The sequence below is a fragment of the Colossoma macropomum genome, unplaced genomic scaffold (assembly GCF_904425465.1).
Source record: "Colossoma macropomum unplaced genomic scaffold, Colossoma_macropomum, whole genome shotgun sequence".
NCBI lineage: Eukaryota > Metazoa > Chordata > Actinopteri > Characiformes > Serrasalmidae > Colossoma > Colossoma macropomum.
The window spans coordinates 10,806,126-10,820,794 of record NW_023494789.1 but is presented as its reverse complement, the minus strand read 5'-3'; the positions used below and the strand labels follow the sequence as shown (position 1 = coordinate 10,820,794).

At 39.7% G+C, this 14,669-nt stretch overlaps 1 protein-coding gene across 1 annotated transcript in view; it reads right to left on the bottom strand.

Moving 5' to 3' along the window:
- Window positions 1-14,669, bottom strand: part of LOC118807880 (voltage-dependent calcium channel gamma-2 subunit-like) — a 78,296-nt gene that overhangs the window by 21,230 nt on the left and 42,397 nt on the right. The window contains exon 2 of the mRNA XM_036570042.1: window positions 1,754-1,837. Within this exon, the coding sequence (XP_036425935.1) occupies window positions 1,754-1,837 (84 nt within the window). The remainder of the gene's footprint in view (window positions 1-1,753; window positions 1,838-14,669) is intronic.

Genomic DNA, 14,669 nt, shown 5'->3' with positions numbered 1-14,669 from the left:
TCTCTCTTAAACAGTCTCTTCTTCACTCTTTCTGACTTTCTGTCTCTCTGTCTTATACTTTCACTCGTGCTCTCTCTTTTTCTCTGTCTTTCTCTCTCTCTCTCTCTCTCTCTCTCTCTCTGTCTCTTTTTCACTGTCTCTCTCCATCTCTCTCTCTTTCTCTCTCCCTCACTATTTCTCTCTCTCTGTCTCTCTCTTTATTTCTTCTTCACTCTTTCCCTCACTATCTCTCTCTTTCTCTCTCTCATTCACTATCTCTCTTCTTCACTCTCCCTCTTTCAGTCTCTCACTCTCAATCTCTCTCTCTCTCTCTCTCTCTCTCTCTCTCTCTCTCTCCGTGGTCAAACACCGTGTGTGGTGTGTAGGCTGCTAGGGGAGGCGGGGGGTGAAGGAGAGATTTGACCTATATAGGCGCAAAGTAAAATATTTATAGAAGTAAGTGGCCTAATTGGGGAGCAGCAGGCCGGCCCTCTCCTTCTTCCTTCCTAAATATGCTTTTCCTCTCCTCTCTCTCGCCCCATGCATCTTTTTTTCTCATATATTTATCCCTCTCCATGTCCATGTCCCTCGCTCCCTTCTGCCCTTTCCCCCACATTACTTATCTTCATCTTTCATTCTCTCCATTGTACATACCTGCAAACTGACCTGTCCACAATCCACCCACAAACATGTGCTTTAGAAGCAGCTGCTGCCAGGCTGGAGAAGCTTTACAGAACACGAGCAAAAATCCCATTCAGTCTAATGAGAAACTGCAGTGATCATTAGTAAATTCACTGCGTAATAGGGTCTGAATAGACTAGTTGACTAATAAATCCACTAGTTGGCGCTGTGGGCAACTGTACACCACGCAAACGTGAGGGTATCTCGTTCTTACTGCTGACAAAAGGTTTCCTGGCAGAACTAGCCGTCAACTGTGACTATTAGATCTTGGTTTTTAGTTCGGGCCATCGACTCAACTGTAAAATTACAGTGAATTACTGGCTACTAGTTTTGTTACTTTCACAGTCATTTACTGAACCATACTGCAATTTTAGTTTTGTTTACAATTTACACCAATGTAGACAAAAACTGATATATGGTAATGACAATAAACAATAATATTTTTGTCAACATCTCCAGCAATTCAGAAATATTTAAAGTCAGAATAAAAAACAAATGTTTCTATTACAATGTTTATACCTTTTGAACTGCTATACCCCAAAATGCTGTGCAATACATCTGACATCACAACCATGATGAATTCTAAACAGACCGTTGTTGCAGCTTATTTATATGCAGTACATGAAATATGAACAGCACATTTTAGAACTTTAGCAATGGTCACACAGTCAATTGGGATGTTTTTGTTTCATTGTTTTCTTTTTTTTCAGTTTAAAATACTACGCTACTGAGCTGGATCAAGTTGCCTTAGCTAAAGAAAACTTTATCGGGCTTGAAATGACAACAACCAATTTACCACCATGCTAAAGTTAGCTCGATTACATGACAAACTACACCCCATCTTTCCTATTACTGTGAGTTTTCACATGCATACAAAATAAATTTAATTAAAAATTAATAATGTGCTCTACATTAAAATATGCGCTTAAGTTTGCCATTAGGTTAAGTGGGCTTTTTGCCAAAATTCTGGAAAGCAGTTCAACCTTGCAACAGAAGCTACAAACAAAACTCTCCTGTGTGCAGAGCATGAATAGGTCAGTTCACACAAACATACATAGATGGACACATGCACACATATTCATATATAACTCACGGAGGAAGTACTCTGCTGCGTCTGCTTCATAGTCTGCGTCTTCAGGAAAGTGGTCAATCTGTTTACACAGCCCTTTAAAATTACCTACACAGAGAGTCAGAAGAGACAGAGGGACACATTACTTTTACATACAGTTTAAAAAATGTCCATATCTTACATTTTATTATATTTAAAGTCCACTGACAGTCATATGCAAAAACTGAACACCCCCATTTTAACATCTTTGTGCCATAACTTTTGCACAGGCCACATTTTATGCTTTTTTTTTCCTTAAATGGGTTAAATTCAGTAAATTAACCACAATTGTACAATGTAATGTGCAGGAAGTGCTTATAAAATCAACAAACATATCAATAGACTGGGACACACAAGCATAACGTGAGTGGATCTGTGCATCAAATACAGCTAGCAGGTAATTAATTTCACCCAAGGTTTTCCAGCCTCTGTTTATGGCTTAGAAATGAACAGGCTGGTTTAGTTAGAGTGCCTATGTATATGTAAATGACCTCTGTTCTGGTTGGCTGACACTTTCACAAGTGAAATGAAACATATTCCAAAAGCTATCTAACCTGAAATGCACAAAGCAAAACTGTTAAGTTTGAATAAAAGTCTGCAGTGTGTGCTGAACTGATGTAGGCAGTCATATGTAAATGTGTTCATGGCTGTGACATCACAACCATGAAGTATATAAAGCTGGCTGTTTTTGCAGCTCAGTTTGATATATACATATTAAAACTTTTACTATGTTTCCGTAGTACATGAGACTGTTTATTTATTTTTTTATTAAAAAGCAGGTTTTTAATTTTCCATGATGTGGGCCCTTTAAGTCTCACGGCTGCTGAATGAGGATGATCCAATGTAAATTCTTTCCACTTCTGCATAGACCTTAATAAGCAGCATGGCAGAGACTCAGTCCACAGACAGAAAGACCAAACAGAGTAGGACTACGTGTCTCACAAAATCTGGACTAATATGAAAATAGCCATGTGGCTGGAATATCTGTGATGCCAGAGGGGCATGGTCAGTGTGTACTGACCAACAGGGCACAGAGAGAAGAGAACAGAACAAAACCCGCCAGATCCGGGTCTGGAGGTAAGAGGAGAGGACACAGAGACCCATGATTGTTTCCGTCATGATCCTGGCACAATAAAAATAGATGACACGATTAAAAGTTGATGCATAAGGTTAACCTCAAATGCTGGCCTATGCTGTTTCATGCTGATTTATGCTGGTCTGGTGCTGGTTTAGCTGGTCACCCATGCTGGTTTTGGTGGTGATCTTAACATCTCCTGCTACTGCTGACCATCATACCAGCATCCAAAACACAAGGTATGCTGGTTCTGCTGATGACCAGCTATGCTAGTCTACCCTAATTTTTCTAGCAGGCTAGCCTAAAAGACAATTTTGTAGCACAGCCCATTATAAACATGATCTTTCAATAAAAAAAAAAAACAAAAATACAGACAGATACAGAAATTCCTCTGACACAGTAAGACTAACATCATTTGGCTAACTAAGCACAGCTTTATTCAGTGCCTTTAAGTATTCATTTTAAAGATTTAGTGTCATGTACCCTTGAATTCAGTCTTTCTCAGATCAAACCAGGTTTACCATAAAACTCCTCAAAAGTTAAAGAAATATTCTTCAATATTTCCTGATATGTAATATTTAGGAGAGCTTTGCCAGCTTTGTTCAGTGGCTCACTTGCTAAGAGTGGCCTGCTAGCTTCTTGCTATCTGGGAGTACATGAGCTAATGCTAGTACTAAGAGTTTAACGTTAGAAGAGGGGCAGTCGTTGTCTTCTGCAGAAGCTAAATTATTAAATTAATCTGGTGGATGATACAGAGACATGTTTGTGTGTGAGAACAGAAAAATACTGTTACTGTAACTTTAGCTATTATAGTTAGCCTATCCGCACTACTGCAGACTCAGGTCTGTGGCACCCCACACAGCAAGCATATATCGGTGCGCTAGCTTGATAGAGTTGGTATCTCATGGACTGTATGCATTGCTGATCCATTCTTGAACCACATTATTGTCCTGCATACAAGGTCTACTTAGTTTTTAATCTCCTTAAACAAAATTTAAATGCATGTAGTCTTTTATTTTGGAAAATAAAGTAAGACCATATTAAAAACAACTGAAAGAAACAAATGACACAGCAGATTAGCCACCAGTAGGCCACGTGGAAAACACTGAGTGCAAATACATGCACTCAATAATCCGATCATAATCAGATTTCTGCAGTTACCCGATTATTCAAAAGGTCATGTAAACATCATACTCCAATCTAGAAATCCGATTAAGAAATCCAATAAAGAGAGCTGGATTTTAGTTCAGTAATCAGATTTATCAGTGCATGTAAATTCATACACCGATTTCTATCGGATTTCTCACTCTGCGCATGTACGAGAACAGACAGTGGATGTCGCGAGATGGGAGAAAAACACAGTTGGAGCGGCGCTGAAACCAAACACGAAATAAAGGATTTGAATATTCTTCATCTTTTAGATGATGTAAGTTCATATTTTCAGGTAAAGTGGCACAATGTTTTAAAAAAAGCTGCGGTATGAAGTTTGAGTTTTATGTTATGTTTACGTCACGTCTTCTTCTGTGAGTCTATTGGCTGGTTGCAAAGCAGAAATCCGAATATTGCCTGACCCATGTAGACCTGGAGTTTCCCATTATCTGATTACTCAAGTGCATGCAAACGTGTTGACCAGATTACTGATAAAATCTGATTTTCTGCAGTTATCGGATTATTGAATGCATATAAATGCACTCACGGAGTAAAAGCCAGTGGGCTGCCAGCTTTGCCATCATTGGGCCAACAGTGGCCCACTATTCTCTTGCTTTCTGGGATGCTCAGGTGCCTGTGTTTCATAATAACAAAGTAAACTAAGACACGATAATAAGACTACACTGAGTGAGAAGAGCCAGTCTGTCTTTTGTGGCACAGAATTGCCAGTTTATTAGTTGCACCTATCTTGTACATAAACTCACTGGCCATTTTATCTGGTACAGATAATTTGCTAATCGCTAAATAACATGCCCAGTATGTTGCTACGCTAAACACAGAGACAGAACTACAGTAAATATTTGTACAAAATTAGTTTTGCAGCCAAATTTTAACATTTACAGTTGCACTTGTGAGACATTTACTCTGCAAGACTCTTGCTTGAATGTCAGACAACGTGAACTGTTAGCATAACACTGCGCTAAAAACTGAATGAGAAAAAGTCAGAGCTAAAGGGAGCTGTTTTTACTGAATGGACGAATATTCTTTCTGTGGAGATGAAGCAGATGAAAAATGCCAAACTGCTTTGTTCACTGTGCTCATTGATGCTGTGCGAGTGTGTGTGTGTGTGTGTGTGTGTGTGTGTGCGCGCTCGCTCCCCACAATACCGCTGCCATTGTGTGTGCTCTTCTGTTTAGCTCGTTTGCTAATTACATGCCCTCCCAAAGCACTGCAGTTAAACAGACCCTTGTTAATTGCTGATTGAGGGATGAAAGACCAGCGGCTGCCCTTCAAATGTGCGCAAGGCTCGCTCACACACACACACACACACACACACACACACACACACACACAGTGACTGCAGTGAATAACTGAAAGAGGAAGCCGGTTAGATTTTCATAGAATGAGTGCAGAACAGCGTTGTGACATTGGTGTCTGTGCATGCTGTACAGACATTATGACGCAGAATGAGAGACAAAAACAAAACATCAGCCATTCTCCTGCAAAGCTACAGACTTTTTGGATCGTGAAGATCCGTTCTTTTGGTTTAATGTTATAAATACAACTCAATAAGCCTGTGTAGTTAACCTATGTAGCATTCCAGCACTGATGAGATATTTAAGTTGTGGGTATGAGATATTTAAGTTGTGGATATGAGATATTTAAGTTGTGGATATGAGATATTTAAGTTCTAAGAGATATTTAAGTCATAGGTATGAGATATTTAAGTTGTCTGTATGAGATATTTAAGTTGTCTGTATGAGATATTTAAGTCATAGGTACGAGATATTTAAATCATCTGTATGAGATATTTAAGTCCTGGAGATAATATATTTAAGTCTTGCGTATGAGATATTTAAGTCATAGGTATGAGATATTTAAGTTGTGTATGAGATATTTAAGTCATGTGTATGAGATATCTAAGTCGTGAGTAGGAGATATTTAAGTTGTGGGTATGAGGTAGTTAAGTTGTGGGTACAAGATACTTAAGCTGTGTGTTTGACATATTTAAGTCGTGGGTATGAGATAGTTAAGTTGTGGGTACAAGATATTTAAGTCATGGGTATGAGATATTTAAGTCGTGGGTATGAGATATTTAAGTCGTCGGTATGAGATATTTAAGTTGCGGGTATGAGATATTTAAGTTATGGGTATGAGATATTTAAGTTGTGAGTATGAGATATTTAAGTCATCTGTATGAGACTTGAGGTGTTGAAATAAGAGAATTAAGTTGTTAATTAACTTGTAGCAATGCATGAGGATCTTGTTCGCACATCTTTGTAGCTTGTTATTATTAATAGGAACAAGGTATTTAAGTTGTGGCCACAACTTAGTAGGTCTTGGGAACAAGATATTCAACTTGTGACATAGTAAGGTGAGGAAATGAGATATGTAAGTCGTGGGAACAATATATTTAAGTTACCAAGCCCCAACTTAGTAAGGAATGGGAATGAGAGTCAGGAGAAGGAGATAGTTAAGTCATGGCCACAATGAGATATTCAAATCCTGGGTACAAGATATTTAAGTTGTGGCCATGACTTAGTAAGGTGTTGGAGCAAGATAATTAAGTTGTAAACTAAATTGTAGCCATTAGGATTTTGTTCCCACATCTTAGTAAGTTGCTGCTGTGCATCATTTTTATTATGAAGGATATCACCAGCGGGGCTCTGTATAAAAGCTTTTCTTCACAGCAGTGTTCATGCCTCCTATTCCAGCCCCCCCTTACCATCCACCCACTCTTCATCTCTGACCACAATAAATATACAATATAAAACACGCAAGGCATTATGTCATACATGTAATTCTCACACATGTATCTGTGTCAGACCAAGCTTTCTCTCTCTCTTTCTACTCCTCTCTCACTCTCTCTGCTTCTCCCCCACACTCCCTCGCACTCTCACGCATACAACACACGCACACACACACACACAGTCACTCGCACACACATGCATGCACACACACGCACACACATGTGCATAAAGCCTGAGGAACTGAATCATTTATGACTGAGCTGGCAGAAACCCACACCAACCACAAATGCGCAAATCACACACATACACACACGTACACACATGCACACACACATTCCAGCATGGAAGAAAAAAGCTCCAGGTGGATCTATTTTTGGAATTTGCACCTATTTGGGGTCATGCGATCTTTAGCCCTTTAAAGACGAAGCCTAGAAGTGGCTGCCTGGACATATCTTGTTATTTTCATATTGTAAGGTTTTGATACAGTGCACTATCTACAAGTGTTTTAGATCGTCTGATCCAGCACAAACTCAACTTTTCAGTAATTCCAGATTCTTACCAAACAATTTGTCACCTTGTGTGTTTAAGGTGGTAGTAACTTCAAGCTCCTGTAGATGGCGGTGCACAAGAATGACTGGGCTATAAATACCTGCGGGGTGTGAATCGGGATTCATGGATTGAGAAAAGGTGGCACAGTGCAGTGAATGTGTCATTTGATGTGTGGAAAATGGGTCGCAAAGCAGATGTTAATCATTGGCAAAAAGGAGTGATTGTGTGAAGGAGTGTGGAGGAAGTAGCTGAATTTGCAGGTGTATTGAAGCGTATGGTCATACGAGTCTACCAGCAGTGTCAAAAATCCCAGCCTACAGGAAATTCTCATCAGAATTGTGGCTGAAACTAACAGACAGGGACCGCCGGTGTGTTTCACGGCTTGTAAATAAAAATTGCTTCACTTCCAGGCAAGAATTGCTTCTAAAAGTCAACGCAGGGTCTTCACAACCAATTTCTGAAAGAACAGGGAACAGCATACCATGAACATATGGAGCAGAGTGGCACAGAAGAGGCCTTTGCTCAGTTCTGCTCACAAAGTTGCCCGGTTACAGTGGGCGAAGAGACACAAAAATTGGACTGTTCATGACTGGTTATCTGGTCAGATGAATCTCTTTTCTGCCTGTATGTGAATGAAGCTGGGAGTCATGTTCATCATAGCCCTCAGAAAGCCTTCAATGAGGACTGCATACAAGATGTGGTTTGATGTGGAGGAGGCTCCACAGTGCCTGCATTGAGCTGCTGGACAACCAGGTTGTGCCTTTTGCTCATCATTTTAGCGGAACATAACATTCATATTCCTGTATTCCAGGATGACAATTCTCATGTTCACAGGGCTGCAAATGTGACTGATTGGCATGATGAACATTCAGGAGCATTCACACATCTGGACTGGTCTGCAACATCCCCAGATTTGAATCATCTTGAAAATCTGTAGGACTACCTGGAACTATGAGTAAGACGCCAGGGAAGGCATCCACCAAATCTGGGTGAACTGCGCATATCCAGAAACTTTTCCAGTCCATGCCAAATCGAATTGCAGCTATTATTCATGTTCATGGAGGTATTACAAGTTATTAAGTATGTTTCATTCACAGGTGACTAATCTTTTGTCCGGTGAGCTTTGTATGCAAAGGCAAAAAGCCCTCATAACCAGATTTTGTATGCATGTTTAATTGTGTGTGTTTCAACCAAACAATTTGAATGAATAATCCAAATACTAATCCACTTTATGAACTTAGAACGTATTTCGTGTATCCTTTATATGTTTGTATACTGATCTGTGAGCATTTTTCTCAGCACTGTCAGTAGGCATGTTTTAGTTTATAGTTATTTTTTTTTTTAATATAATGGACATTCTCCAGGCGAAATAGGAAAAGGACCATCCAGATTTTTACCAACTCGAAGTTCCAAAACCAGTATATGTTATGGTATGGTGCGTGTTAGTGAGTAACTTGCACATCTGTGAAGACCCCATTAATGCTGAGGGGTACATACACATTTTGGAGCAGCACATGCTGCCATCTAGATGACGTCTTTTTCAGATATGTCCCTGTTTGCCAAGCCACATTCTGCACGTGTTACAACAGCGTGGATTTGCACTAAGGATACATTCACATTACAAGCCTCATTGCTCAAAATCGATTTTTTGCTCAAATCCGATCTCTCTGACATGATTGTTCACACTCGTTTAGGTAAGTGATTCAAATCTGTCCTTAATATGAATGAACCGTCATCCTGAAATGACCCACATGCGCACATCCTACTCAGTCACATCACGTGAATAAAATCACATGTGTCACGTCCATCATCAGCAAAGGCGAAGGCGAAAAAGGTGAGATGTGTTGCTTTTCCACCATTTACAGGCTTTAACTTCTGTTCGGCACTGCTGCCATGGTAATACTGAATGATGGTGCATGCTCAGCGGAAAAAAAGCACATGAATTCCAATCTGAATGTTCACATTAGGGTCGCATGGCCACGAACCAGTTATGTATCCAATCTGGGACCACATATGAAAGTGGCTCAGGTTGGATTTGAAAAGATCAGATTTGCGTGTCCATACAGCTCTGAAAACATCAGATCTGAGTCACATTAGGGCAAAAAATCGGATTTGTGTAAATTCAACTTGGTAATGTGAACCTAAGAGGGTGCAAGTGCTTAACTGACCTGCCTGCAACCCAGACCTGTCTCCTTTTGAAAATGTAAGGCACATTAGGAATTGCAATATCCAACAATAGAGACCCCAGATAATCATATCAAGTAAAAGCTGGGAAAAAATGATAAAACTGGTGTTCTCAGTTCCCAGATGAGATAAAGGAAAGGTGGTAAACATGCCTCTGTCCCAATTTTTTGGAACATGTTGCAGGCATCAAATTCAGAATAAGTGTGAATACGCAAAAAAGAAAAAAAAAAACATAAATTAGTGAAAACATTTCATATATTGTACTGTTTTCAACTGATTGCAGGTTTTTTGTTTTAAGTAGCATTTTACCTACTGTACCAAATTTTTTGTAATTTCAGGCTTCTAATTGTTAAATGGCTCCATCCAGAAACCCAGCAATAGCGGTTTAGGAGCTCTAAGACTGTGTCAGGACTTCCTGAAGAGCTTTTACACTTCCATTTTATTAATCTCTCTTCATTCAGATCTGTATGATCTTCATCACTGTTATTCCTACACATGTTCATTGTTCAGTCTTCATGCATTTTTTTAAATTACGCCTCTTTGTTATACATATTCTCCCGCTTTCTTTCTCTCTCTCTCTCTCTCTCATGCCCATACGATCACACACCACACACACGCACACACACACACACACACACTACAGCTCCCCAGGTCTCAGGTCAATAGCTGACGCCTGTAAAGTGTACAAGTGTTACAGGGCTTTTCAAAGCACTCGAGTAGTGCACTGCAGGAGCAGACAGCAAGGAAAACACAGCGTAGTGTGTGTGTGTGTGCGCGTGTGGTGCTTAGGGTTCAGAATTATAACGTGTCAAATTTCTATTCCACATCTGATTGGCTAAATAAAAACATTCCACCCATTTTATTCTCACAAATAGGTGGCTCTGATAGAAAAAGGGGAAAAAGCAGAGCCAGGAAAAAAACGAGAAAACAAGCACAACAGCCACTCAGCGAGGCTAAGAGCTACACTCACATGGTTTCAGCTTTCACTCTAACACCAGTCACTCGACTTTGTGTTCTCAGAGTCTCTAAACGGGTGTCATTTTAGCATCTGTTAGCTGGAACCAAGCCTGTGCAGTGGCATGTGGCACGTTTGTCCTGCTAACTAAGCCATCATTAGCTTAGCTAAAATGCTACAGGCCCAAACACCACAGAACTTGCAACACCAGTCACTCAACTTCTGCTCTCATTTTGGAGATATAAGGTTTTGTTTTGACAACAGTGATATATGTATATATGCATATAATGGATCATGTATATATGTCTGATACATGATGTAATATATCCCAGTACGTTTATAACTGTTACAATTGTTATGTTCACTTTTAAATAATAAATAAGCAAATGTGAGTAATTTAGGCCACATAAATAATGTTTTCTATAATATATTTTGCTGAATATATGTGATACACAGGTATGTTTATATATGTTAATACTATTCATATGTAACAAATATAAGTTGGGAAATACAAATATGCTAAAATATATCATATATATGAAATACCTATATTGCCATATATCAGATTTCTGTCTGGGTGATCTTTGTCCATTGTACTTGAATGTGTTTCACCGACGTGGTTTGGTTTGTGTTTGTAGTGAGAGTTTGTGGCTGTTGTGATTAGCACTTAGCCGTTAGCATTTTTATTGCATGCTTGCAGAGCTGCTTTGTGTTACTGTGCTGTACGTGATCTGTGGAATGTGTTAACAATCAGGGCTGGGCTGGAAACTAAATTCAGCCCTGGACTTTTGTCTGGATAAGCACACTACATTTACCAGATAGCAAGCATATATCGGTCTACTGGCTTGATAAGGTCAGCACTCCGCTGACTGAATGCCACTGCGGATCCACCCTCGGACCACCCAGATTGTTGTCCTGCATATAAAGTCTAACTATAATCTGCTCAAACAGATTTTAAACAGCAACAGCTTTTTCATTTTTAAAAAGCAAGCATGAATTTACAAAAGACAATGTAAGAAAGAAACGAAGTAAAAAGTCCATTGGACTGTGAGTTGTTTTTCTTTGGAAAATAAGCGCTGAAAAATGGCATTTGTCTACAACTCTGCTTAACAACCAGTGGGCCACCAGGAAAACGCTGAGCAAAAAGCCAGTGGGCCGCCAGCTTTGCCATCAGTGGGCCAACGGTGGCCTGTTATCGTCTTGCTTTCTGTGTCCACCATGACCCAAGCAAAGGTCTCATGCAGTGCATCATGACATTGTGACATTATAAAGCAAAAAACATGCATCGTGGAGGATGGACATTCTGTGACTGATCAACACTCCAGCATGTTCATTCTACCACATGGATACAATCATTAAAGAGCCAGACTTTAACAGTCTGTGACGAACAGACATGATTTAAATATGTGCATCATGTTAACACAATAATAAAATATATTACCCCAACATTTTTGGTGACACTTTATTTTGAGTGATCATTTTAGATGAAACAAACACTCAACAGACTCTCAGTAACATGTCACAAACATATTACTGTTGTCAGAACAAAACCTTGTATCTCCAAAATGACAACTTCACAGGAGAAGAAAAAAACCTACTTTACTTTTAATGTAAGTCAATGGAACCAGACTTTTTTCTAAGTCGTTTTGGGTCATTTCTTTTAGTCCACTCATCATGAAATTTACATACAATGTAAAGGGTTACAGGTATTTTCAAATTATGTCAAAAACTAAAAAACGTCAAAAATGGAGGTTTTCTTCCGACAACAACGATATGAGGGTTAGAATTAGGTTTTGGGTCAAAGTTAAAGTTAGGGTTAGGATTAGGGCCAGGGTTAGGGTAAGGTTGGAAGTAAGATTAACAATACATCTACTTAATGTAAGTAATGTATCAACAGTACATCTACAAGATATTTACTTCAATGTATTCAGATGCTTCACTACTGATACTTCACTGATATGTTGTTGATGTGTTACTGATAATCTGTTAAGAGTTTATTAATCATCTACAAAGGACCCCTCCAAATAAAGTGTAACCCATTTTTTATTTCAACAATTAATATATTTTATTAATGTACAAATGATTTGAATTTTATTTGAATCAAATAAACTCAATGCGGTACTTGTTTTTTGCATTAGTTGTTTCATTTCTTTATGTTTAATTCTATTACATAAAAAGTGGTTCACAAGAACACCTTCTACAGACACCGCACACAAAAAAGCCTGAGGTGCCATTTCTCTATTTTCATTTTCTAATTCTCTTTCTACCTCTCTCCTTATCTCTCCCTCTATCTCATTCTCACTCTTTCCCCTCCTCTCTCTCCCTCTCTCTTACTTGCTCTCTCTCTCCTTCTTTTCTCATTCTTTCTACCTCTCTCTTTCTCTCTCTCCTTCTCTCTCTGTCTCTTTCTCTGTCTTTTTCTACCTCTCTTTTTCTTTTTCTCTCTCTCTATTTCTCTCTGTATTTCTTTCTCACTCTCTTTCCCCTCCTCTCTCTCGCACTTTTCTTTCTTTCTCCTTTTGTCACTGTTTTATTTCTCTCCCCCTCTCTCTCTCCCCTCTCTCTTTCTCTCTCTCTCTCTCTCTCTTTCTCTTTCTCTCACTCTCATTGATCTCTCCTTGTCATGTGCAATCTGACTCCAGTCCATTTTCTCTCAGACCGTATCCTGACACCTGATACTGAACATGCAATCAAAACACACTTCTAAAAGAGTCTCTGTCACACACACACACACACACACACACACACACACACACACACACACACACACACACACACACACACACAGTTTACTATCTGGACTGATAATAGTCCACCAACCAAAAATATCCAGCCAACAGCGTCCCGTGCCTACTGATGAAGGACTAGAGGATGACCAACACAACCTGTGCAGCTACAGATGAGCTACTGTCTCTGACCTTACATCTACAAGGTGGACCATCAAGGTAGGAGTGTCTAATAGAGAGGACAGTGAGTGGCGACAGTGTTGAAAAACTCCTGTGTCCTGTAGACTGCTGTGTCTGATGCACTGGGCACAGGCACAACACGCACTAACATGACACCACCACATCAGAGTCACTGCAGTGCAGAGAATGATCCACCACCCAAATAATACCTACTCTGTGGTGGTCCTGTGGGGGTCCTGACCACTGAAGAACAGGGTAACAAAGTATGCAGAGAAACAGATGGACTACAGTCTGTAACTGTAGAACTACAAAGTGCATCTATATGGAAAGTGGAGCTGATAAAATGGACAATGAGTGTAGAAACAAGGAGGTGGTTTTAACGTCATTGCTGATCAGTGTGTACAGTTTAATACAGTGATTTTTTGATACTTTCACTCATCTAGATTATTTTTTTGCACTGCTGGTCCCCACAAATGGCTAAAAACAGACTTGCCATTCATACACACTCAGGCCATTCGTCATGCCAGTGTTCGTGAGCGTTTAGACAGTGGGATAAAAAAGACAAAGGAATAAGCTCTATGGAATATATGTGCGCTTCACTATAATAATCTACAATCAATCTCCACTAAACGCTCCCTTTGGTCTGCCTGCAGCCCCAGAGGCTGCTATGAGCTATGACTTCACTGAGTCCTCCTCATAAATGAAACATTCCTCTTTAGCGCTCAACACATTATTATTATTCTTATAGAGGAAGAGAGGGAGAGAGAGGAAGACAAGAGGGTCGAGCTCAGCGCACTGACCCAGTTTAGAGCAGTGGAGGATGGGCCGAACGAACAAGAGGAACCACGGCGCTCCTGTTACACACGCGCACACTGGCCTTAAGGAGAACCTGAAGCACTGCTGGGGGCTTGGCAGGCAGCCAAGTCAGCACCTACAAGGAGAGAGCCACCACACTATATGCACCAAATGTCCAAAAGTATTCAGACTCCCCTTCTAATTAGTGAACTCAGCAACTCTGAAGGGTCCATCCCTTACAGAAAAGTAATATATCACTGCTGTCGGAACAAAACCTTGTATCTCCAACATGGTGACTTTACAGGAGAAGGAAGAAACATGCTTTACTTCTAATGTAAGCCAATGGAACCAGACTTTTTCCAAGCAATTTTGGTCCATTTCTTTTGGTCCATTCATCATGAAACGTACAAACAATGTAAAGGGCAACAGGTATTTTCAAATTATGTCAAAAACTGAAAAACAACAAAAATGGAGATACAATTTTCTTTTTCTGTTCTTTAGTGCTGACACTAACAACCTGAGATCTTGAGATGTCTCT